The 26312-nt window shown below is 42.7% G+C and overlaps 2 protein-coding genes across 9 annotated transcripts in view; one reads left to right on the top strand and one right to left on the bottom strand.

The window, feature by feature from the left end:
* TP53BP1 (tumor protein p53 binding protein 1) overlaps positions 1-24299 on the top strand; it is a 76330-nt gene extending 52031 nt beyond the window's left edge. For 4 of the 8 annotated variants that reach the window (XM_032343487.1, XM_032343484.1, XM_032343491.1 and 1 more), the window contains 12 exons: positions 680-1151; positions 5050-5202; positions 11416-11687; positions 12337-12486; positions 12766-13196; positions 15702-15893; positions 16310-16525; positions 18205-18420; positions 22125-22219; positions 22763-22962; positions 23419-23564; positions 23943-24299. In XM_032343487.1, coding sequence (XP_032199378.1) covers positions 680-1151; positions 5050-5202; positions 11416-11687; positions 12337-12486; positions 12766-13196; positions 15702-15893; positions 16310-16525; positions 18205-18420; positions 22125-22219; positions 22763-22962; positions 23419-23564; positions 23943-24130 — 2731 coding nt within the window. In that variant the 3' untranslated portion in view covers positions 24131-24299. Of the gene's footprint in view, positions 1-679; positions 1152-5049; positions 5203-11415; positions 11688-12336; positions 12487-12765; positions 13197-15701; positions 15894-16309; positions 16526-17495; positions 17561-18204; positions 18421-21338; positions 21481-22124; positions 22220-22762; positions 22963-23418; positions 23565-23942 lie in introns of those variants that run through there. The other 4 variants (XM_032343485.1, XM_032343486.1, XR_004285796.1 and 1 more) reach the window with 4 other exon arrangements.
* Positions 24300-25155: 856 nt separating this feature from the next.
* The window catches only part of TUBGCP4 (tubulin gamma complex associated protein 4), a 39266-nt gene continuing 38109 nt past the window's right edge, over positions 25156-26312 (bottom strand). Inside the window, exon 18 of the mRNA XM_032343521.1 lies at positions 25156-25813. Within this exon, the coding sequence (XP_032199412.1) occupies positions 25801-25813 (13 nt within the window). The 3' untranslated portion in view covers positions 25156-25800. The remainder of the gene's footprint in view (positions 25814-26312) is intronic.

The following is a 26312-nucleotide window of genomic DNA, read 5'->3' as shown; positions in this document are numbered from 1 at the left end:
GTAAAAATTAAATTTCTTTCCCTAAAATTATTGGTTGGGGTAGGAGGTAATGGAAAGTATCTAGACTGCTAGGAGTCATTTGAGAATGTTAGAACCAATAAAAACCAAACTATACATCTTGACCTAATTGAGATTTTTTTTGAAGTAGATCCCTAAACTGCCTTCATTGACTTTGACTTCAGGAATAGCTTTACATCTTTCTGTTTACCTTATTTTCTGGTGTCAGATTTCAGAGTTTGTAACTAGTGATGGGAAGAAATTTCATGACTATTTTATCATCATGGTGGGATAGTCCTATGTACCATTATTTTTTCGAGAGTATAGTTAGGTTGGGGCACCCAGGTGGTTTACGTGGTTGAGGAACTGACTTCTGGTTTTGATTTAGATTGTGATCTCAGGGTGGTAAGATCCAGTCCCAAGTCAGGCTCAGCACAGGTTCTGCTTGAGACTCCCTCCCTCTCCCCACTGTGCTCTCTCTCTCACTCTCTCTAAAAGAAATATATCTTAAAAAAAAAAAAAAAGGTGAAATTATGTTGAACTTTGTAAGGTGATATGTTCTGTCACCTTAGTTCCTCCCTTCCCCACATTTCTCAGATTGTCAAATTTGTGTACTTCCTCTTGCCAGTAGACACACACACTTGCTTACTTGACATGGCTTCTTCCTATGGTTGATTTTTAGGGGGAATTCGCTCAGTTTTCCAAGTACTCAAGATGAAGAAGAGAAGGAAAAATTGGAAGGTGAACAAAGGACCAGGAAGAGTCAACAGCCTATGAAGCCCAGTTGTCCTGTCAAAGACCCTCCTTCTCCTGTCTCCCAGCAGGTGGCCACACAGGGGCCATCCAGTCCTCAAGGGGAAGCAATGGAGACAGATGTGCTAGAAGGCCAGAATACCAATCAGGAAAAACCTAGTAATGCCTTGACTGAAAGGCCCAGCCAAAATAACATAGGAATCCAGACCATAGAGCGTTCCCTGTGGGTCCCAGAAACTGTTTCAGCAGCAACCCAGACTGTAAAGAATGTATGTGAACAGGGGACCAGTACGGTGGACCAGAATTCTGGAAAACAAGATGCCACAGTTCAGACTGAGAGGGGGACTGGTGAAAAACCGGTCAGTGCTCCTGGGGATGATACAGAGTCTCTCCATAGCCAGGTGAGACAACATACAGAGTATCTTAGGGGTCCTGTTTTTTGACTTCATGGATTCCTGGAGAATTGAACATGTGGTACTTGTACCTAATGATAATTCTTAAGGATTTTGTACAGAACAGTAATTAAAAACAATTTTTCCAGGATGGAGATAGGGTAGTGAAAATTATGGGTAGCTGTATCCAGTAGGTAGTCTGAAACAGTGTTGGAGTTTGTCAAGTAGGTCTTTACTGGAAAAGAAAGCCAGGAATTTAGTCTAGGCCCTATAATATTCTTCTACATTTAACTTTTTCTGCCACAATTTTTCGTCTTCCCTTAAAAGCATCATTGCTGGGGCGCCTGGGTGGCTCAGTGGGTTAAGCCACTGCCTTTGGCTCAGGTCATGATCTCAGGGTCCTGGGATCGAGTCCCGCATCGGGCTCTCTGCTCGGCAGGGAGCCTGCTTCCTTCTCTCTCTCTCTCTCTGCCTGCCTCTCAGTGTACTTGTGATTTCTCTCTGTCAAATAAATAAATAAAATCTTTAAAAAAAACAAAAAAAAACATTTAAAAAAAAAAAAAAAAGCATCATTGCTGATTGCTTCCCTCCCAAGTTTATTTCATCAAGGTTCCCAGGAACTTGAGAAGAGTACAAAGCAGAGGAGAAGGGATAGAGAAGCATGAAGGATACTGTACCACAGTATTAGAAACAGAACAGTAAGAGAGAGAGGAAGGAGTGCTCGGGTGACTAGGACTGCAGAAAGAGGCTACAGCTAGATATAATGGGAGGAAAAGGATTGGGCCTGATGGAAGTAAGACTGGAGGTTCTTGGGAAGAGAGTTGGGAAGTGTAGGTAGTAATAAAAATTGAATGGGTAAGAAATTGTGGTAGAACTGTACCTATTAACAAATAAGAGGAAGTTCATAAAATCTCATCAGATGGCTTTTGGGTTCCATGGCAGGGAAAATTTGGAAGTTATTAATAGTGCTTAAATTGCCTTTTCAGTTTCTCTGGTAGACTATCTTCATTTGGAATCTGCCTAGGAAAGCTTCATTAGTGATGTGATAGAAGTGCTAGCTAGTGATGTGCTAGTGACGTTCTAATTGTCCAAGTTGTTTGTTTTATAAAAATAAAATAATACAGTTCCTCTTTATTGAACACCTAAAGTGTATCAGCATTGTGCTCAAGACAACCCATGAGGTTGGTATTATTATTCCCATTTCACAGGTAAAGAAACCGAGCTGAAGAGAGGTTAAGTAACTTGCCCAAGATTTTGCCATCAGTAGGTGGCAGAACTGGAATTTGAACTCAGCATATCTGACTTCAGAATCGGTATTCTTTTCATTATGCTATGTTGCTTTTCTCTTTATTAATCATGGCCTGTGTAGTCTTGTTCTGTTTATCTGTGCCTCTCCAGGAACTCCAGAAATTATGTTTACATTATTAGCCTTTCAAGGTAACACAGTCTATGAAACTTAAGACTATCAGTTTGTACAGATTAAAAATAGCATAGTTTTTTGAATATAGGGGTTATAATAGATCAGACCCTATTTTGCACCTGTTTTTACCATTGAAGTGTTTACAGTCTGCCAGGTAATAATGTGGTCTCTCTACCTTTATAGAAAGTGTTAAACTTGATCCAAAAGATAGCAGTCTTATAGAAGCCACTAGATTATGTCTTCCTTTCTTTCTTTGTAAAATAGGGAAATAATCTCTGCTCCTATCTCATGATGATGAGAGCAGGAGCCAGTGAGCCCTAGTGGTTAAGCCCAGGCTGTGGAGTCAGACCACTTCTTCTGGGATATTGTGAGGATTAAATGAGATAAGGCATGTGAACCCCTTACTTAACACTACACCTGGCACATAGTAGATAGCTCAGTATATGTTGGCTACTGCTACTGCGTGTTGATTATTACGATTTTAAACACCACTGCTGATACTGTACTGCTATTGTGTCATACAGAGTGAAATAACATATTTAAGAGCTAATTTTTCCTGCTAAGAAAGGTGCTAGGAAAATCTAGGTGGTGAGTAAGTACAGTTTCACTTGGGAAAGGTGAGACATTATGGAGGTGGATTATGGTGATGTTTGCAGAACAGTGTGAATGTGTGTATGCTTACAAATGGTTATAGTGGTAAACTTCGTGTATATTTTACTACAGTAAAAAATTACAGATGAAGTGGGTACAGTAACAAATCGGCATTGCCGTGCTGTATTTTGAAGAATGTTGGAAAATGAGGAAGGCTCTGTGGAGGTTTTTCAGGTGCCAGTGTTTTCGTATCCACTGCATTCTGGGTAGGACTCCGGCCAGTGCTGGGGAAAAGCATAGGCAGCCTACCTTAGACAGTCCTTAAAATTTCACTTCTGTAGCCAGTGCACCTAGAGCCAGGCTTTTAATAAAGAGCAAGTTTGGTTTTGTTTTCATTTTGTTATCTTCCTTTTATAATGCTAAGATCATCAAGCTATTTATCTTTACAGAGACCTCTTTTCAGAAGACTGTTTGAAGAGAGAGTAAGCATAGCTTTCTTTTTATCTGCCCCCTTTCTTTTCTCTCCTTTCTTATTCTGTCAGACATGTTTATTTTTAAGTGTCTCTCTTGAAGTGATCATCTTGTCTGGCTGTTGTAGGGGAAGAATGCAGGAAGTCTTGAGAAGTCTCAACACAAGGAGTGTTGATGTATCCCTGAAACCTTTAAGACCTCTGTGATCCAGGGCCTGGCTCTCCCTGTGTAGGCAGGAGGTCTAGGCTGTCACGGTTCTGATACAGGGGCACCCTGATGATGGAGCTGTGACAGACCAGAGCTCTGACCACTCATTAACCAGAGTTGTGTATACAAAAGTACTTTAGTGTATGTGCTGCCAAAGTGAGCACTATACAAAAGTATTTTAAGAAATGAGTTGGTTTATGTTTCTGTACTTTTTGTTTTATTTATATCCTCATAATTTAGATACCCATTTTGGTAGATACTTTACCCCTAAGATGTAGTTGGAGTGGGAATTAGGAAAATTACTCAAAGTTTTAGGTAAATTACTACCATATTGGTCAGTAAAAACCCAGGGTCATCATCATTGCAGTGGTATATATAGTTCTTTGGAAAGACTTGGATACCTTGACATTGACTGTTTAAAAAAAAAGTCAGTCTACTGTGGGGAAGTAAAGCGGGAGAAAAAGTGCATTTTCTCCTGCTCAGAATTAGAGAGCCAGTGGGGTGGAGGGGAGGGCATGGATGCTGTCAAATGTGGTATATGTGTAATGAGAAAACATGTATGTAACAGTTGGCATAAAAATGTAGGGTTTATTTAAGCTATTTAACTATTCTTTATAGTACAAGTAAATACAGAATCCTTATTTATTAATGTTTTCTGTTTGTGGACACTAGCTTGGCTCTTGTTATAATTATTACTTGAAACATTAAATATTTCATATTCTGAGAGAAATCTGTATCTAGTTAAACTATAGTTTTGGTGACTAATGTGGGAAAAACAGACTGCACTGAGATTAATAGATTACTCTGTTCTTATATAAAGTTCTAAAGAATGCCTTTTATTTAAAGAGATGATGCAAGTATAAGTTTGTATACTGATTGACAAGTCAGCATCAAAATCCAAAGGATTATAACCTAAAATGTACTTTTATGGGGGTCAGAGTTTCACTTAAATATCCTTGATACAAGTGCTAGATGTTATGATTTTGATTTAGACAGAAATAGGTCATTTTAAGTGATAAACTGTTAAAAACTCTTCCGCTTCTGGCTATATAGCTGGTACATCCCTGTTCTTACCTATAGGTGAGTAGAGTACAAAACAACTAGAAAATTCCGTCACACTAGATTCATGGAACCTCTGAACAATGCTCATCATGAAGAAATTGATCTGATTCTTTTTGCAGTGAGACCCATGCTTGTGTTCCATATTTTCTGTCACAGGGAGAGGAAGAGTTTGATATGCCTCAGCCCCCACATGGCCATGTCCTGCATCGCCACATGAGAACAATCCGTGAGGTTCGCACGCTTGTCACCCGTGTCATCACAGATGTGTATTATGTGGATGGAACAGAAGTAGAAAGAAAAGTAACTGAGGTAATACATACTTGGGTCTATGTTGCAAATTTCAGTAGAAAAGTTTCCCTGGCTCTCCACGTTCACCTCTACCTGCCCTTCTTGTACAACTAGCTTTTGTGTTTTCCTTTGTCTTGTTAGAAAGATGTTAAGAACTTGGTAAGAGGAGAGTCTTTTTTTTTTTTTTTAATTAAAAATTTTATTTATTTGACAGATCATAAGTTGGCAGAGAGGCAGGCAGAGAGAAAGGGGGAAGCAGGCTCCCTGCAAAGCAGGGAGACCAATGGTGGGGCTCGATGCAGGGCTCGATGTGGGGCTTGATCCCAGGACCGGGAGATCATAACCTGAGCTGAAGGCAGAGGCTTAACCCACTGAGCCACCCAGGCGCCCCAAGAGGAGAGTCTTCAATTCTCTTTTTCCTAACCATGAGCTTACTGTTTGACCTTTGGTCATTTATTTAACCAGTCCCATCATGGTTTCAGTTTTTTTTTTTTTTTTTAAGATTTTATTTATTTATTTGACAGACACAGATCACAAGTAGGCAGAGAGGCAGGCAGAGAGAGAGAGAGGAGGAAGTAGGCTCCCCGCTGAGCAGAGAGCCCAATGTGGGGCTCGAACCCAGGACCCTGACACCATGACCTGAGCTAAAGACAGAGGCTTTAACCCACTGAGCCACCCAGGCGCCCCGAGAGGAGAGTCTTCAATTCTCTTTTTCCCAATCATGAGCTTACTGTTTGACCTTTGGTCATTTATTTAACCAGTCCCATCATGGTTTCAGTTTTTGTAAAGAGCAGATTGATGAATCTCTTTAAATCCCTGTCATGTATAAATACAGTCTATGTATTATTTTTAATCCTTGGAAACACTTAAGGAGCTTTAGAATTCTTCTGCTTTATTCCACGTGTTTTTTCATTGCCTCTCGCTGTTTTCTCATTTGTGTTTATGTTTATTGATTGTGTCCTTTCTTGGTCTCCATTCATGTGTGGTTATACCTGCTGGTAAAGATGCACCTTTATTTCTTAGTAGGATTCATTATGGACTCATTCCCAGTGTTGGCAAAATATTGGCATTTATTCATTGTCACTGGACAACATTATACTTTGTTTAGATCTCATACTAGCTGAAAGTAAGCACATTTTCTAGAATTAAAGATGTGGCACCATTCTCGGTACATAATGTTAATTTCTAAGAACCATTTTATTAATTGATATGCACAGCTACATACTTTCCTTCCTTTACTCAGGCACTTTTTAAAAAATCTGCCAGCTAGTCATACAGGAAGTTGAGCTCAGGGAGAATTAAAATTGTATGTAGTTTATTAAATGGAACATATTATTGCTGCTGTTCATTGATGGGCCATTGTGCCCCTCACGGCAGAAAGGATTTGACATTAGTTTGAGAAATTGTCTTGTATTCTTTCTTCATTGTATACCAAAATCCCAGATGTTATCTTCAGTTTTACATTTGTGGAATTTTTTTTTTGGTGTTTTGGAAAAACTGGGAACTTAGAGCAGCTTTAGAAAAGTGAATGCTTTCATGGATAGTTTTTATAAATACTTTAATCTAAAGTGTTACATTGTAGCATTAATTTATTATTTGATGTGCTTTTTTTTTTAAGATTTTAGTTATTTATTTGAATGAGAGAGAGGGAGCAAGAAAACATAAGCGGCAGGCAGAGGCAGAGGCAGAGGGAGAAGCAGACTCCCCGCTGAACAGGATCCCAGAACCCTGAGATCATCACCTGAGCTGGAGTCAGACGCTTAATTTACTGAGCCACTCAGGCGCCCGATGTGTTTTCTAAAGTATATTTCTGGAAACAGCAGGTCTTTCAGATACTCTGAGAGGAAAAAAATGTTCCATGGTCAAAGTTTGAGAAATACCAAACGCTTAAAAACCTCCCATCCCCCATGAAAATTCATAGTGCATATTACATTAAAGGCTCTAAGAAGTCCTTTATTAAAGATGTTTATTTTATTATTTAATACATTAGTTAACCAAACTTATTTGACAACTGAACATTTTTTAAGGTAGTATTTATTATACCCATATGGAACATAGTTTGGAAAATGCTGCCATAATTAAATACAGTAATTACAGGAACCAATGTTTTTGGAGTACTAACTACATGGCAGGCACTATTGTAAGGACTTGAAGTGATTTAACTTACTTAATCCTCACAGCTAAGCTGTGAGGTAGATGCTGTTATCCCATTTTCTAAAAGAATTGGAAAGCAAAGCCAGTAAAAATAACCTGCTTTAGGTTACATAGCTAATAAACAGGAACTAGAACTCATGCCATGCAGTCTAGGTCTGGAGTGTACATTTTTTTTTTTTAAAGATTTTATTTATTAATTTGACAGAAAGAAATCACAAGTAGATGGAGAGGCAGCCAGAGAGAGAGAGAGAGATAGGGAAGCAGGCTTCCTGCTGAGCAGAGAGCCCGATGCGGGACTCGATCCCAGGACCCTGAGATCATGACCTGAGCCGAAGGCAGCGGCTTAACCCACTGAGCCACCCAGGCGCCCCTGGAGTGTACATTTTTAACCACTACATTTGCTCACTTTCAAGAGTAAAAATGATGTATGCAAGAAGTGGTATGTGATTCATATGGTAGTGTGATGAGGAAGAAACTCATCTGAGGGGAATTTTGATACAGTCTTTCTGAATGATGTCTAGAAAGCATTTGAGTTGGATACTTAAGATTTTAGAAGTTGGATTGATAAGGGGGAAGGGCATTCCATATAGAAAGCTTGGTGAGTAAAGGCACAGATAGAGTAAAGAGCACACAGGCATGAATAGTCTAGTTGGTAGTCAGCAAAAAAGATGCATAAAGGAGTGTGAAGACTGAGGTCAGAGGCTTCTGGGAACGTAACTTTCCTCATATCTTGTATCCTTTGCTTATTTATTTTTTTTTTTTAAGATTTTATTTATTTATTTGACAGAGAGAAATCACAAGTAGATGGAGAGGCAGGCAGAGAGAGAGAGGGAAGCAGGCTCCCTGCTGAGCAGAGAGCCCGATGCGGGACTCGATCCCAGGACCCCGAGATCATGACCTGAGCCGAAGGCAGCGGCTCAACCCACTGAGCCACCCAGGCGCCCTTTTGCTTATTATCTTTTAGAGATTTTATTCATTTGTTTACCAGCAACAACTTCTTAACTGTGTTCCTATAGTGTGGCAGGCCCTGGGACTACGAAGATTAAAAAAAGACTCCTATTCTCTAGGAGCTTATACTTTGTTCCTACACCGTGGCAGGCCCTGGGACTATGAAGATAAAAAAAGACTCCTGTTTTCTAGGAGCAATGAATCCAAAACTTGTTGGTTGCTGAGGTAGGGAGTAGAAAGATGTGTCAGAAGAGGGGGCAGAACCTGCCAGCTTACCTGAAGGTGGCTAAAAGATTTTTCAGAAGATGTAGTACTCAAATGTAGCAGATGACATTGAGGGGTGGGGGAGGACATTATAGACAGAATGAAAAGTTACGTAAATATGTAGATAGATAGCATGATATGCTTAATGAATATTTAGAGGCTCAATATGACACTACAGTCAGGTAGGGAATGGTAGAGAATGCCATTGGGGTTGGTAAAGGCCCATAGCGTAAGGGCTTTTGTATACCATAGAGGAGTTTAGATTTTTATCTTTGGTGTGATGGAGAACCTTGAAAGAATTTCGGAGAAAAGAGTGATGTGCTCAGATTTGTATATGGGAAAGGTCAGTTTAGTAGCTATTTAACCATGGATTCGAATGGGTTGAGGCATAGTTGAGACAATAGGTAATGAGTGCCAGATTAGGACAGTGGTGGTCAGGGTTGAGAGAAGAGATAAGATGCAAGAAATAGATAGAGGGTAAAATTTTGATAGACTTTGGTGAATTCCTGAATGTGGGGATAAAGGGAGAGGGAGAAATATAGCATGGTCCCTGGGCTTTTTGCCTGTGCAGCTAGATAGATGGTAGTACCACACACTGTGTCAAAGAATGTAAATAGAACACTGGTTTGAGAGAGAAGATCATTCAGTAAATATTTCCCGAGGGTCTCACTTGTGGTATGCACTGTGCTGAATTTGGGGTATACACATACCCAGGAAAGAAGATGGTGTTACCATCTCTGTCTTAACAGGGCCTCTGTAGTTTGGAAGAAGAGACACGATCTTAACAGGCCAGCTTAGTGCCTGCGTCTACGTCATTAGAAGAGCAGTGGCTTTGACTGCAGGACAGTTGCAAAGGCAGGAGTAGCTTGCTAATATTCCAGGGCTTACTATCCAACAGAGATAGAGTCTGGAATCCCAGCCTTTTAGGCTGACCATGCCTCTACTCATTTGTCATATCCAAGTGAAGAGATCGGCTTCAGTTTTGGGCTGTTGTAGTCAGATGACCAGACTGGAATCTGGCTGGAGCAGACAGTTTGGTGAAAAGAGACAGTGATTTGAGAAAGTCATATTTATCTCTGACACTTTTTACAGGTGGTGCAATTTCTGGTAAAGACCCTGAGGACACATGGCTGAGGTAGTGGAAAATGTTGATGGCGGTAATCAGATCAGGAACTTGGGTATTTCTAGAAGGGTTATCTGATGAATGTAAGCCACAGAGGATAGTGACAGATGTAGGGAAAGACTGGGAAGGGAGGCTGTGAACCAGGAATTACAGTGTTCATTCATGAGAGTGAGTGGGTGGGAGGATTTGGTGAGTAATGGGGAGAGGAAAGTTGAACAGAATGGCAAATAGTAGTTTAGTAAGAGCAAGAGGTGGGGAGATAGAAATGGTCTGTTAATGGCAGTGGGGAGCAAGGTTGCCTCTTACCTCCATACTCCTGAATTGAGGTTAGTTGAGAAAAACCATCCTCTGCATAGAGCCGTAGGGGATGTGAGATGCACTGGGCATATCCAGGATTCATTCATTGAAGGCAAGGAAATGGAAGGAGGAGGACATTGTGTTTCGGATGGGTTAAATGTCAAGTGTCCTTAGTACATCCAGAGAGAAGACTTTATTGGATATTTGTATCTGTGAGTTTGGAGCAGTCATCATTGTGTGTTGGCAGACACGCAGGGATGAGTGTGGTAAGACTGACCAGGGAAAGCACAGTAGAGTGAGAAAGGAATGAGAAAAGTCCTGTGAAATACTATTTCTAAAGGATCAGACCAAGAAAGAGGAACCCCAAAAACAAGCACATAAAGAAGTAGCCAAAGAGGTGGACTGAAAGTAAAAGTGACTTTGTAGATTCCAAGGGAGAGATTTTCAAGAAGGGAGTGGTCAAAGATAATCATTTAATTATCTTACAGCATTATTTAAATATGTGTGCTTTGCATACTGTATGCCCAGAGAGGCTATAAATAAAGACTGGGGGAGGAGAGTCTGTCTACATGTCTCCCTGTCTTCTCTGATGATTTGGATAATCATGAACAGTCTAGAGCAGGAAGGCAAATCTGTAGCACCTGGGCTGTAATTTTCAGTCCTATGCCCAGAGAGGATGTTGCTGATTGGTCCCATAACCTTTTAGAAAAATCCTGGGAATTAGCCTCTAAAGGCTGCTTAAAACTGAGCTCCATTTACCACTCCGTCAAAGTAAGCATGTGAGATAAAGTCAGTTTGACATTCCTGTCTTCTGTAACTGCAACCTTAAACGTTTTATTACCTTTTTGGTTTTCATTTTTCTAAACAGTAGCACCATTTTTAGCCCATTTTTGCCTCGTTTTCTGTTTCCTTTATCGTTTATGGAAAAGTAATATAACTAATTTCAAAAAGCATGTAATTTTATCCACTGCTGATCAAATATCCAGAAGGGCCCCTAACCACTTGTTTTCCTCCTCTAACTTTCCTTTCTTCTTACCTTTCTTCTCCCAGACAAAAATTGCCTGTAGTCTGGATTAGAGTCCTTACTGTTTTCTTAGTAGCCAAAAGTTGTGAACTTGTTGAGTAAAAAGATACTATAACTTACTAGCTTATAATAGAGGTCTCTCTCTTTGCACTCCAGTACCACCTTTATTTATTTTTTATTGAGCTATAATATAATCCCTGTAGAAAGCTCAAGTCTCAAATGTTCAGTTCAGTGGCTTTTGACAATTAATTGTATGTAACCACTACTCAGAATGAGATACAGAACATCACCATGATTCCAGAAAGTCTCCTGATTCCTGCCTTTCTGAATTGAAATTTCTATCCATCTCAGGTTTTTCAACTTCCACATTAGCATGATGTCATTGTGGCGGCTTTTAGCTTTTGTATCCATTTCTTTCTTGCAGGAGACTGAAGAGCCAATTGTAGAGTGTCAGGAATGTGAAACTGAAGTTTCCCCTTCACAGACTGGGGGCTCCTCAGGTGACCTGGGGGATATCAGCTCCTTTTCCTCCAAGGCGTCCAGCTTACACCGCACGTCAAGTGGGACAAGTCTGTCAGCCATGCACAGCAGTGGCAGCTCAGGGAGAGGAGCCGGAACACTCAAAGGGAAAACCAGCGGGACAGAACCCGCAGATTTTGCCTTGCCCAGCTCCCGAGGAGGCCCAGGAAAACTGAGGTGCAGACAGGGTCTCCAGAGAGAGAGCTACAGCAGGGGCAGGGTTGCTGACATTTTAATACCACAGGAAAAGGGGAGTCATGGGAACACCGCCCCCAATTCTCCAACTAGGATAATTCAAATCCTCTTCCTCCCCTTGTTTTGCATGGGAGGTAGGGTAGAGCTCTGTGGGAGCTAGACTTCTAAGAAAATGTAGGAAACAGGTGAGGGGACTTTGGAAGTGCTGGCATATGCTGCTGCCATCCCCATTTTATGTAGCCTACAAGTGTTTTGGTTGGGAATACAAAAAGTTTAGGGTAGTGACCCCAACTTGACACATTCCTAGCTTCTTGTTATCCTCTGCAGGTGTCTAGAGCCTGAAGTAGAAGAGGAGGCAGGGCGGAAATGGGTGTGCTGTTTTTGAGGGCAGCAGTAGGAGGCTTTGTCAGGAGGGAATAAACTTGTGCAGAGGAGGCTGTCCTTTCCTTATTATCCAACACTCCCACTCCCTGGCTGATAGTTTTGGTGGTGGGTGTTCAGACTGGCTTCCTGCTGCCCTGGAGGGCTAGCACATGTTGGTTTGGCATGTAGTTTAAGGGCCGTGGGGAGAGTTTGTGAAGAAAGGACCCAGTCGCAGGTGCTGTCAGACTAACCTGTCTTCATTCTCTAGTCCTAGAAAAGGGGTCAGTCAGACAGGGGCGCCAGTGTGTGAGGAGGATGGTGATGCAGGCCTTGGCATCAGACAGGGAGGGAAGGCTCCAGTCACGCCTCGTGGGCGCGGGCGAAGGGGCCGCCCGCCTTCTCGGACCACTGGAACCAGGTACCCGGGTAGTGTGAGATAATGCTTAGTCTATGACTTGTTCAGAAAAAAAGGGAGTAGAGAGAAGAGAGGGGAGTAGAGAGTATGTGGGGTGTCAGGAGGGACATGAGGGGTCCGCACTGACTGGGGAGTGGGCAGGGAGCAGAGAGGCTACCGAGAAACCAGGCTTATGCCTGTGCCGGGTCCTCTAAGAACGGGCTGACAGAGGAGTGGGAAACCTGGTAGATAAGTACTTTTTAAAATTCTTACTGCTGCCTCCTGTCTCTTATCTCTCTTTAGAGAAGCAGCTGTTCCTGGCCCCTTGGGCATAGAGGACATTTCACCCAGCATGTCACCGGAGGATAAATCCTTCACTCGTATTGTGCCCCGAGTGCCAGACTCCACCAGGCGGGCAGATGTGGGTGCTGGTGCTTTGCGTCGAAGTGACTCTCCAGAGATTCCTTTCCAAGCTGCTGCTGGTCCTTCTGATGGTTTGGATGCCTCTTCCCCAGGGAATAGCTTTGTAGGGCTCCGTGTTGTAGCCAAGTGGTCGTCAAATGGCTATTTTTACTCTGGGAAAATCACTCGTGATGTCGGAGCTGGGAAGTATAAATTGCTCTTTGATGATGGATACGAGTGTGACGTTTTGGGCAAAGACATTCTGCTGTGTGACCCCATCCCACTGGATACAGAAGTGACAGCCCTCTCCGAGGATGAGTATTTCAGTGCAGGTAATAAAGGGGTGGAGTCTGTAAGAGATTCGCTTTGCCGGGGCCAGTTTTCTCTCCAGTCAGTTACTACCAGGAGCCCTCGCTCCAGCCTGATTGCTCTGCGGGGGTCTCTAAAGCTGGCAGTTCTATTCCTACTATATTGGTTACTTCCACACTGCCTTTTTTGTTTTCCTTTGTTGCTTATTTTTGAATGAACTTACTTTGGCATAATATTATATTTATGGGAAATAATACAGAGTACTGTGCCAAGTACAGAATACTGGGATAATGTAGGGAGTTGCTGTCCACCCCTCAGCCAGCTTCCCAGCTTTCCCTGTTGTTAACATCTTCCATTAGCATGGTACATTTGTCACAACTAAGAAACCAACCTAACTCCTTACTAAATTCCAGACCTTGTTTGGATTTCATGAGCTTTTACGTGTTCATTTTCTGTTCGAGGGATCCAGTCCGTTAGCCCTCATGTGTCCTTTGATCTCCTTTGATCTGTGACAGTTTCTGAATCTTTTTTCTTCTTTTTCTTGACGTTGACAGTTTTGGGGGGTTAAATATTTTGTAGATATCACTCAGTTTGGGTCTTCTCATGTTTTATTTGATTAGATCAGAGTGTTAAGGGTTTTGAAAAGAATGCTGGGAAGGTGAAGTGCATTTCTTTTGACATCACATAGGGCAGAGGCCATGACATCCATAGGACGTCACTGGTCTCGTTAGTCCTCATCCCTTGGTTTAAGTGTTTGCCAGTTTGGTCCACTGTAAAGTTAGTGTTTTTTCCTTTTCACCACTGAGACTTACATACAGTACCTGCCTTGCTGGGAATCTAGAAGGTGAGTGGCAGATCTATTGAGATATTTTTAGTTAGGAAGAAGTTGTTTGTACTGTGTTTTTGTGCATGGTCGGTACCTTTTTTTTTTTTTTCTTATAGTAGCCAGTTCCCTATAATCATGATGGTGACAGATTTGTATTTGTTACGACTGTTTCGTGTGCCAATTCTTTGAATATATTGCCTCTTCTGTGAGCTAATTTGAACATAAATGTTTGTGTTGAGTTTTATCATTTAAAAATACCGTTTCTGGAGATTGTTTGGAACATGGATTAGGATATAATGGACAACAGTGCCTCTGTTAAAGTATCTTCACACCTTCCTGTGATGTAGACTCCTGAGTAGTTGTTTCCCCTTTATTTCGTTGTTAAACTTAACCTTTTAGCACTGAATAACAGCTCTATGTGGCTTTAATTAGTAGCATGGGGATTTAGGTTTTTTATGGTCTGTAGCTTATGTAGTTTGTATCAGATATATTCATTCTTCTTTTTCAGATGTAAAGTTTATCTTGGAGGTCCTCTTAAGACAGACAGTCTGTATGCAGGGTGAATTACAGCATCGGGGTTGGAGGGAGTCTGTGTCTCATTTATTGAGGCTGTCTACTAATGTCAGTGTTAGCCACCTTTAGTTTTAGTAACTCTTCATCAGTATGAAGTTTATTTTTGCTTTGGGCTTCTTTGTCCTTTTCAAGGGGGTCTTTGTGATTTAGTTTCCTGATAGAGGTTTAAACAAGGGGAAAGAGAGTGATTGTGTGGCATAGATAGAGAACCAAGTCTTGCTTTTCATGTCTGTTATTTCTTTTCTTGGTGGCATATGCTCTGGGTTTCTTTTAGCCCTTCATTCAAGCATAGGCTAATGGGGGAAAACAAATGGACCCTTTTAAAAGGTGTTCATGATAATGCATTGTTTTTACCTCATGTATGTGTTTTGTGTGTGTGTGTGTGTATACACACACATATATTGCACACGTGTGTGTAAATTGTTTGATAGGTAGAGAGTATTTTTCATAGGTTTCAGAATGGGTTTTACCCAAGACCACACTGCTTGGTGGTGGCAGAATTAGACCTAGGCCTAGGTCTCCGGAATTCTAGCCCTGATCCCTTTTATATTCCACATTGTGTTCCTTCTAAATGAGAGGCCTTATTTTTAGGTTCTGAATCAGAGCAAGAAATAGATAAGAGGGAAAATTAGGCAGGAGAGGCAGAATTTATTTATTTTTTCCTTTCTTTGCTGTGTATCTCTGTTTTGATTTAGCCACACAGACACATGTTCTCTTAGCGTGATGTCATCTTTCACCTACAGCTTAACTCAGGAATTACCACTCAGCCTCCAAAGAAGCCAAGAAGGAAAGGTTTATTAGTAAGTTATAATGGGATTGTTAAGAAACCACATGTCTCGCTTCAAAAAATAATTGAACTACTAACAACTCACAAAGGCTGGCTTTAGGAAGTTATTTTATAACTGAAGAGTTCCTTCTGTTAAGAACCTTTCCATGTCCCAACCCCAGGGTAGTAGCTACATACCTTTCTAAGTGGTGGTGGTGCCACTGGAATTTCTTTAAGTACTGGCTTCAGCCCCCTGTTGTACCTTTTAATGCCCTGCCTCAAGCCTGCCGTGCAGAGCCATGGTGAGTGGGTGCCAAGCAACCTAAAACAACAGCAGGCCGCTCTTCTGTTGTTCCCACTCAGGGGTGGTGAAAGGGCACAGGAAGGAATCTGGAGAATTGTACTACAGCATTGAAAAAGAAGGCCAAAGGAAGTGGTACAAGCGAATGGCCGTCATCCTGTCCTTGGAGCAAGGAAACAGACTGAGGGAGCAGTATGGCCTTGGCCCATACGAGGCAGTAACCCCCCTTACCAAGGCAGCAGATATCAGCTTGGGTAAGACCTTTGCTTCCTGAAAAACTGCCCCCAGGCCCTGCTCTGTTTGTGTTAGGAGGAGTGAATTCTAGAGTAGTAAGCATGCCTTCCTAAATCTTACTACTCCTGTGGTGTATGAGATGCTGATGAGCTGCTGTTTTCTGGAGCCATTGCCTATCTCTGTGTCTTTCCCGGGACCAGAAAGTAAGTCCTCAGATTCTTCTGACCTCCCCAGTTTTCTGCAGGGGGCCAGGCATACTTCAGTCATGACTGAGACTGAAACAGAAAAGGTGGTGGTTTGAAGGGAGGTTTTGTGCTGCCTGGGGAGGTGGAGGAAAGGGTGTGGTGATCTCTAACTCAGGCCCTACCCAGCTTCTTGGAGTCCAGGGCCTCATGGTCTCATGGAGTTGACCAGCCTTTGGCTTACCCTGTCCTAGACAATTTGGTGGAAGGGAAGCGGAAACGGCGCAGCAACATCAGTTCCCCGGCCACCCCTGCTGCCTCCAGCAGCAGCAGCACAACCCCTACCCGCAAGACCACAGAAAGCCCTCGTGCCTCCTCCGGAGTTCCCTCAGGCAAAAGAAAACTGATCACCTCTGAAGAGGAACGGTCCCCTGCCAAGCGAGGCCGGAAGTCTGCCACTGTGAAACCTGGTGAGTGTTTCCTTTTGCCTCATTCTCCCTCAGACCACTATGGAATGCAGGGCTAGCTGCCGGAGAGATGGAGCCTGAGAAGTGGCGGTGGCTCCTCTCTCCTGGCTACAAAGATGGGGTCCCATACAAGCCCCAGGTAGTACTCCGCTTACTGCATCCACCTTTATGCATCTCCCAGCAGAGTCCAGTAGAGGTAGATAGGACATGAAATCTTGGTTGGACACATTCATTGACTTCCGTGTAGGTTCTAAGAGGGGAAAAGAAGTACTGAATTTTAAGCAGATTCGAGATAGGTGAAACTGGTCTTAACATATCTTCTTTACCTGGCACCATCTTCTACCTCAGGAAGCTCTGCTTCCCCCTAACCTTGCACCCAGGGTCCTCTGGCTCTCCCAGACTTCCTCTTGAAAGCTAGTACCTCACTTTGCATCTCCCATCCTCATACTGTTCCCAAACAACTGCTTTCCAGTCCCTCATGCTTCATATTAACAGGAATTAATCTATCTTTATCTGTCTTTGTTTCATAGTCTCTACTATGATCCTTTCACATCCATTGGGGTTCTAGAGACACAGGGGTAAAGTCCTCCTGTCTTCCCTGAGGGAGCCCTCTCAGTCCAGCAAACTTAAGGACTTCGTTGATTGTTACATGTCCATTGTCCTGGCACCAGAACTGCTTTTGTTTCCTGTGTATTTGGGTTGTGTCATCTCCATATATATCTCACACTCGTGTTGTGTTCAGGTTATGTGAGGCATGGAACGAACTACTTTACACATAATACCTCAGATAATCCCTATGAGGTATAGATGTTAGAATTCATGTTCCAGTAGAAGAATCTGTGGCACAGGAGAGTGGGCTGACTTTCCCAAGGTGACCGAGTCATCCAGAAGTCACACTCAGGCAGTCGATTTTGAAGTCAAAAGCTTATACATACTGCATCAGACTGTGCTTCTCCTGCTGGTTTTGTTTTAGGGAGGCATGACCTGTCTGTCATCTTAGCCTCCTAATGAGGCTATGATTCTGCTTCTCCAAATCAGGTATTTGTTTTCTTTCTGTGGACTTATTGGGGCACTCCTAGCATGGGTGTTCTGGGAGTCCTGGGCTGGCTGGTTCACTTATCCACCACCAGGGGTTGGAAACTGGGACAATTGAAGCAGGCTGGTTTGATGGCGCTCCATCAGCGTGTAAGAACACTTTATTACCAAGTATTCTGTGCACCATTCTGGTGAGGGTCAGGTATAGGATGGTCTATCTGCCAGGGACATTTCTTGGTAATAAAAAAGGGGCTTTTTGTTGTCTGTTTTTAAGGGCTGTTTCAAAATAACACTTACCTTGGGGGATTCCAAGCATTGGGCAAAGAAAGTGGACTGAAGATTTCCAAATAATTTTTCATTCCTACCTAAGCTTCATTTGTATTAGAACCACCACCTTCTTCAAATGATCTCAGAAGTATTTGGTTTGGCTGTATAAAAACAATACTAGTTGATTTTAATCTATGAAAATAATGTATACATCATCATGACTGTAAAATTTAAATATACCACATTTCTCTGCACTGTAAATGGGTCCTACGTTATTAACCATATAGCTTAAAAAAGTTGGTCAGGACCTTCCCAGCCCATCCTGTCGTGCCCAGGCAGTGGTCTGTAGCCTTCTAGTAACTGTACTCTGTCCTTTCCAGGTGCGGTGGGGGCAGGAGAGTTTGTGAGCCCCTGTGAGAGTGGAGACAATATGGGTGAACCCTCTGCCCTGGAAGAGCAGAGAGGACCCTTGCCCCTCAACAAGACCTTGTTTTTGGGCTATGCTTTTCTTCTCACCATGGCGACAACCAGTGACAAGTTGGCCAGCCGCTCCAAACTGCCAGACGGTCCTACAGGAAGCAGTGAGGAAGAGGAGGGTAAGTCCCAGGAAGCCCTGAGGACTCTGACACTTGGGCACTTTCTTCCTTTCTGTTCACTTTATGAGCCTACCAAGGTGGCAGTCCAGGTGGCATCTCAGATCTTGGTCAGGAAAAGTTAATGAGCCCTGCCTTTTGATTTATAGACTGTTTCCACAGAATTCCTCTTGGTGGCTCCTCAAAACAACCGAGATGGGAGATGGATCTTACCGTCTGCTTTACAGATGAGGAAACCAGCTTGGAGAGGTTAAATAATTGCTTTTTGTCTGCAGTAATGGTAGAGTTGGGACTAGAACCCCTGTTCATTTTATCCTACTATAGTCATCTGGCTCCGTCAAGTTTCTGAATGCCTTGCCGCTTTGCCATCTGTGTGCTGGGGCAACTGCTAGAGAAGACCCACGTGCGGGCCGAAGTTCAGTCTCTTGAGGTCTGAATGTAAGACTAAGAATGTAGGGTACCCAGAGCCCCTGGGTGATTACAGAGAAGCAGCTTCTAAGCCTTTGCAGCTCTTGTACCTCTCTTCAACCTTAAACCTCATCTGTATATTGCATTTCTGCGTTGTCTGTTACATAGGGTTTGAGTGAAGGCTACAGTGGGGAGAGTTAAAAAAATAGTTTCAACTGTCTGAAAAGTGTGATCTAGGAGAGAAAATGGACAGATAAAAATGTAAAAATGAGTCATTGTAAGTGACTCAGCAGCATCCAGATGGGATGATGTTCTGCAGGTTAGAGTTGAATCTTGCAAGAGGGGATCACATTAGGGAACATGGTTATCGTAAAAGAGCAGCACTGCAGATCTGTGATGGTTGGCACGTCAGGTGCATGGATGACTCTCTGCTAACTAACCGAAACTATATCTCCCCCACCGTAGCCATGTGGAGATCTTTATAGGGACGCAGATCTTTACAGGTGGTCAGGGAGTTGCAGTTAGGGTTTATGCTGTTTGGAAGGTGCATAAACGGAGTCATCAGCAGAGTGTTTCTAGCATATGGGAGCAGGTGGCATGTGTGAGGTTTCAGGGTTGTGCACCCAGCCTTTTTTGTCAGAATTGAGGTAAGTATAGGTCCTATCTATAGGCAAGGAGATAAGGTGTCTGTTTTCCTAGCCAAGAGTGTAGTTTTACATTGATCATAATGAGTCCCTTGGGGATTGTGTGAGATGTGTTGTGAGATCAAAACAGTGTGTGTGGTCTTGTTTTCTTTGCTTTTGCAGTATTGCTAGACTCTGGACCTTTCTTATTCTCCAGCACACTCCTAGCCGTTCCCTAGACCCAGGACTTGGCAGTTCTATAGATATTTTATTTGTGGGTTGGTACAGCATGGTCAACAAAGCCAGCTTTGGGAAGAGATGCAGACTGTCCAGTTCCTTAAATGTCTGTGACCATGTGTAAGATTAATAAACTCAGCTAAGAATTATTCCCTCCATTGCTGATACATGAAATGTTTTTAATCCCAACCTTCTAACCAAACGTGAGGGGAGGTAGGCCTTGTCTAAATAAGAAGGGAATTGGACTTTTTTTAAGAGAGATTCCCAGGTATCTTCTTCTTCTTCTTTTTTTTTTTTTTTTAAAGATTTTATTTATTTGACAGAGTGCAAAAGCAGGGGGAGCAGCAGGCAGAGAGAGGCAGGGCTAAGCATGGAGCCTGATGCAGGGCTTAATCCCAGCACCCTGGGATCATGACCCGAGCCCAACGCAGACGCTTAACTAACTGAGCCACCCACATGCCCCGGTTTCCAGGTTTCTTGTGGAAAATGTGGTTATAGTGAACACATCTGTTTTATGTTGCTCCTTTATTGTTGGATTACTGCCCCAAAGTACCAAAGTCCTTGATACTTTCAGTATGTTGAAGGTCCCTCAATCTCAAGAAGCCTAAAGACATTTGTACTAAAACAGTCTAACAGAATATTAAGTTTTAAAGAAACCATGTGGTATGACTTGTAGATAAATGGGAATCTCTTAGATGCTACTTTAGATAAGGAGCTCATAAAATATTTGAATTCATTTAATGAGACCTATTTATTCATGAATTAAGTATATGGCACTTGGTTGGTATTATTGGGAGGCATACCATCAGCGACCCATCAGCCATGAGGATTTGACTCTAGAGTTGGGTTCATTTAGTACCTTCATCCTTTAGATGATGGAATTAAAAACCTGTTCATTTTAGCCTCTGGTGGGGCAGGGCCACTCATAAGTCGCAAATAAAGAAAATAAAATCCAAAATGAGAAAAAGTAGAGGAGTAGACTACTGCTACCTAGGTGGGATAATGTTTGATTACACAGATGCAAGGGAACATAATTGGCGATTAAAACCGAAGAGGTCAGGACTAGAAACAGACCTGGATTAAGCAGACGTAACATAGAAGTCTTGGGAAAAAGAAAGGATCACGCGAGGCCTTGGCAGTGACTCGGCAGTAGAGTGTTGGTGCTAAAAATTGTGACGAGGTGTATTGAGATAGATCAACAGGATGCAGTGACAAGCCTGAGAAATAGTCCTGCTATATTCTGAGTTGTTTACAACCATTTAGAGTTTCCAGTTTGAGCTCTCATTTTAAGAGGAACATGGAGACTGCTTAGTCAAGAAAAGAGCAATGAAGGTGAAAGGGCCAGCCAGTCAGACCTTCCCGGAGGTGTAGAGTCCTGACTGTGGGGCACCAGCACTCTGGGCGGCTCCAACAGGCAGGGAGGGCAGCACAGGGCTGGCCTCAAGGGGTCTGCTCTGCCGGCGTTTACCACTGGGCACGAGGGGGATGGGAAGTGGTCCTGGCTCTGAACTCTTAATGAATTTGGTTGGGTTTTTTATTTGTGATAAGTTCATTAGAACTTAATTTCTCAGAACTCTTAATTAACTAAAATCTCTAATGTCTTGCTTTTTTCTTTTCTTTTTTTAATGTGTTATTTATATATGAGAGGAGCAGATATTTGGTCAAAAGAGGCAATTTCTAATTGCCTAGGGTCATTACAGCTTCAGCCTCATCTCTCATAACTTCTACTTCACCCTCAAGACTGTAATGCAGTCATTGATGTTCAGTGTCCTGAGGTACTTCAAGATCATCAAAGGTAGATAGTTTTCAATAAAAAGGTTGAAATAGGATTTTTCTGGCTAACCTTCACTTAATCAGTTACATTTTAGAAACCCTACTTTCTTTGAGCTTTCTGGTTCATCACAGTTTTAGTGTATAGAGGGTAAAACTGCTGATGAAGGGGGAATTTGAAGGCTTTGTTAGAAAAAGTGTGAATCAGCTATTCTTTATCTCCACAAGCAAGCAGAATTAGAGGAAATGGGCTTAGTTTGCAGGAGAGATTGAGGGTAGGCATAAAGGACAGCTTCTTGATGATAAGGGTTACTCATATTGGAATACCCACCATGGGAACTGGTTGTGTGTCCATCCTTGTTAACAGTCCCATGACTCAGTACACAAACCTTTGATGTTTTTAAGGTCCAGGACCTACCCCCATTTCTCATCTTCCCTACCCCTTCTGCTCTTGTCCCTTCTTTTGGCAGCATTTTGTAGTCCTCATGACAGAGCTCTTTCTGACCCATGGGAAAGCCCTTGATCCGTCTTTGGGATATAGTGCTATAGAGATAGTGGGGGAAGTGTGAAAGGAGGCAGTAAGAAGCAGTCTTAAAGTAGCGAATAAGAAACCGACTAGTAATTATGATCTTGGTTGTTTTTTGTTTTTGTTTTTTTTTTTTTAAATAGAATTTTTAGAAATTCCTCCTTTCAACAAGCAGTATACAGAATCCCAGCTTCGAGCAGGAGCTGGCTATATCCTTGAAGACTTCAATGAAGCCCAGGTGAGGAGTTTCTTTGTGTAGCTTCCCGGGTGGGTCAATGATGAGAAGAACCTGGGGGGGGGGGATGGGTTTCATAGGCAGCCCCATGAAAACCCTTTCCACAGTTCAGGAACTGGGAAACTGCTACAAGGTTTTGCATGAAATAGAATTTTTACTTTTATGTAAGGAAGAGAAGTTGGAAGCCTTATTTGTTAAAGGCTGTGGTTCTGTTTCTGGGACAAAAGCAGATTAAAACTTGTGTTTAATAGAAATCCCCATTATAGTGTGGCTGATTCTCAGCCTGGAAGATTGAATACCTGGGCTTGGGTTGTCCCTTGAGGGTTTAGGCCCCCAGAAAAACCTGCAGGTGAGGCAGGGAGAGTATCTAGGGCAGTGCCTTGGGCCTTTCATTGAGAAAGGAAGTGTTGGGCAGAAGGATAAGCTCAATCCCATTTTGGGTAGTATTTGGAAGTGTTCAGATCTGTTCTCTGGAACTCAGGACTACTATTCAGGGGCTTTCTGTAGAAGTCACCAGAACTATTGGTTCTGTTCCTTTTCTTCCAGTGTAACACAGCCTACCAGTGTCTCCTAATTGCGGATCAGCACTGTCGAACCCGGAAGTATTTCCTGTGCCTTGCCAGTGGGATTCCTTGTGTGTCTCATGTCTGGGTCCATGATAGTTGCCATGCCAACCAGCTCCAGAATTACCGTAATTATTTGCTGCCTGCTGGGTACAGCCTTGAGGAGCAAAGAATTCTGGATTGGTGAGTATTTGAGAGCCCATCTAGGATGGTAGGCAGGAAGACAGCAAGCTTTTGGAGGGGGGAGAATCTAGGTGAGAGTGTATTTGTAGAAACTATAATTGTCATAGGATAAATTAGAGAATTTCAGTGAGTTCTTTTCATCAGTTCCTCTAATTTTTGTTCCTGATGTATCCTGGTTAAGGACCTTTTGAAAATGTGTGAGGATCCATGTAGGTTCAATATTCTTGACCTCTAAGGTTAGGGGACTAAGTTTTAAGCAAGGCATTTTATTCTCAGCCCCAGGATGGATCTGGACAGCAGAAGGGCTGAATTAGAATGCCAGGATTCCAGAAAATACATGATTCACAGGAGAGAAGGGGAGTGGTGTCCTAATGCAGGACTTTGGGAAACATTCACATGGGCCCAAGTCCCTTGGCAGAGGGGCTCTAAGATGCTGTGTCTCTGACTCCTTCATAGGCAACCCCGTGAAAACCCTTTCCACAATCTGAAGGTACTCTTGGTGTCAGACCAACAGCAGAACTTCCTGGAGCTCTGGTCTGAGATCCTCATGACTGGGGGGGCAGCCTCCGTGAAGCAGCACCATTCAAGTGCCCATAACAAAGGTGGGTCCCTGCAGAGTGTGTGTGGTGGTACTGCTCTAAGGAGGGCCTCAGACCCACGGATGCTTGGACTTGTGGTCTGACTGGCTGACCTTGTCCATGTTTCTGAGAGAAGAAAGGTACCACCCTCAAGAGGTGAGCCACTAGGAGTGAGGCCCTGGGTTGATGCTTCTGCTGTAGTACAGTGCTGTATTGATAAACATGCCTATAAGGTTAGCATCTAATGATGGTGACTTTTCACTTTGGGTTGTGATCAGTAACACGGACATGAAAAGCTTGAATTTGGGCGCAGTCCTACGCACTGGCTAGGAGGCATGTCTTTTTCCATGGAAGGCTAAATCCAGTCTCCTCTCTGCCCTCACCTTCCCCTGCTTCCTGCAGATATTGCGTTAGGGGTATTTGACGTGGTGGTGACGGATCCCTCATGCCCGGCCTCGGTGCTGAAGTGTGCAGAAGCATTGCAGCTGCCTGTGGTGTCGCAGGAGTGGGTGATCCAGTGCCTCATTGTTGGGGAGAGAATTGGATTCAAGCAGCATCCAAAATATAAACACGATTATGTTTCTCACTAAGGATACTTCGTCTCATTGATTTTATTCCCTGATGTTGTGGAGATTGTGTTTTAACTGGGTTTTAAATGTGTCTTGTGTGTAACTGGATTCTTTGCATGGATCTTGTATATAGTTTTATTTGCTGGACTTTTATGATAAAATAAATGTTGAATCTCTTTGGTTGTAGTAACTGGGATTTCTTCATCCATTTCTTTGAACTTAATTGCAGAACAAAAAGCAAGACAAACCTAGTACCTTCTGCGGTTTTCAATAGGCTTGTTCATAGTAGGAAGACAGCTAGCCAAGGTAAATAAGTGAAATTTAAAAAATTTTCTGTGGTATCTTTGTCAAAAGGTTATCCTGGGCTAATATTTGACTTTCAAAAACTTGATTTTACAGTAGGCCCAAATCAATACATGGAGCAAAGTTAAATAGAATTGGGCATCTCCTGTTACTTAAAAAAAATCATCTTAGAGCTGAGCTCACTGACAGCTGATGTGGGTACTGTACTCTGAGAACTAAAAAGGAAAAAGCACCAATTGCTATGAAAGGTCAGTGACTGTAAGCCTGATGGGATGACTTTCTGCAAGGATAAACATGAGAAACGCAGGGACAACACTTGGAAATGTTAGCAGCTCTGGCCAGAGGTCCAATTTTATAACTGTTATTGCTGTCATGGTTCCTAGAAGCTATTCTTTCCCTACCGCTAGCAGCATCCCTGTTGATGTCCTGTGATTCTCTGAAGCAGGAGTTAAAAAGTTTTCCCTGACAGTAAATATTTTAGGCCTTCTGGGCCATTTGACGTGTCACAAAACCTTTGCCATGACAGCATGAAAGCAATCACAGACAACAGGTAAATGAGTGTGGCTGGGCTCCAGTAAAATTTCATTTACAAAAACAGGTGGTGGGCCAGAGTTTGCTAACTTCTCCATAGACAGAAGTGGAAAGGGTTACCTTCAGCACACAAGTATAGGAAATAGGATATAGTATGTGGTAGAGAAGGACCAGAATCACTGGCTACAGACTGATGCTGGAATGCTGCATTCTTTCTCATTATAGAGGGAGTCGTTCAATAAACGTTTATTTTTGTTCACACCAATATGAACATTAATAATTACAGTAATGGTTGGGCCAGATTAGGGGAACCTTAACTTTTGTGGTTTTTCCAAGAGGGGATAATAAGACTTGCAGTTTTCAATATTGGGAACCTAGAGATTTGACCTCAGGCTTTTTCTTAAGGACTCCTTTTCCTTGTTAAAATAGGAATAATTAAACACGTTGTCAATAGCTAGAACTGCCCTTTTTCCGGTCTGAAATAATTGGAAGTTATTACTTACTGCTGTCTCTCACCGCTTGAACAGTACCTAGGCGCATAGTAGGTGCTCAACAAATGGACGTGTCTGACAGATGTTCTCCATGTAATGGATCTTGCAAGGTCAGCAGAGGGAGAGCTGGCACCACATGTCCTCCATGGTGGGTGAGTTAAGAACTCCCTTAAGATGGGGTAGACTGTTCCACACGGGAAGGATTTGTACCCATGAATGTTCAATAGTAGTAGCTTCTAGGAGGAAAGGTAGGGCCCTCAGTAGATGGCAGGCATTTGCAGAGCGGCTGGAGAGTGGGATGTTTTGAATTTTGTCATGGATGTGGGAACGCTGGTGAGAGACTGCTGGTTTGTGAACCAGTTATTTTCACATCCCGAAACTATAAAAGAAAAAAAGAACCTCATCAAATATGCTTTCCCAAGATTTTCTTCAAAGAAAGAGTAATCAGGGCAGCCTGTAATCTACCTAATGTCATCTTCTAAAACAGTGTTTCTTGTACTTTTTCTGCTTAAAATCACTTAGGAAAAATCTGCTTGAGGACATTTGAGAGACAAAAAGGAGAATAATAAAGTGCTTTTTAAAAACAGGAAAGACCTCTGAGAAAAGCCAACCACCAGTGAATCTTGGTGGTGGTTCCACTGAATGTTGGATTAAAAAGCTAAGAACTTGAAGGGGCAATCACCTTTCCCATGCATGGAAGCTGGGGACTAGAAGCCAGGGAGGCAGGGTGCCCGGTGCTGCAGAGCTGGTTAATGTCAGAACTGGGAACCAGCCACAGCCACTCCACTTCCCAGTTAGTTCTTCCTGCCCAGCAGACTAAAAACCCATCTCAGCATCAGGAGTTTTAGTATTTCACTATGATGGTGGCTTTTACTAGA

This window comes from Mustela erminea, chromosome 5 (genome assembly GCF_009829155.1).
Source record: "Mustela erminea isolate mMusErm1 chromosome 5, mMusErm1.Pri, whole genome shotgun sequence".
Classification (NCBI taxonomy): Eukaryota; Metazoa; Chordata; class Mammalia; order Carnivora; family Mustelidae; genus Mustela; species Mustela erminea.
This window is presented reverse-complemented; position numbering and strand designations above follow the sequence as displayed.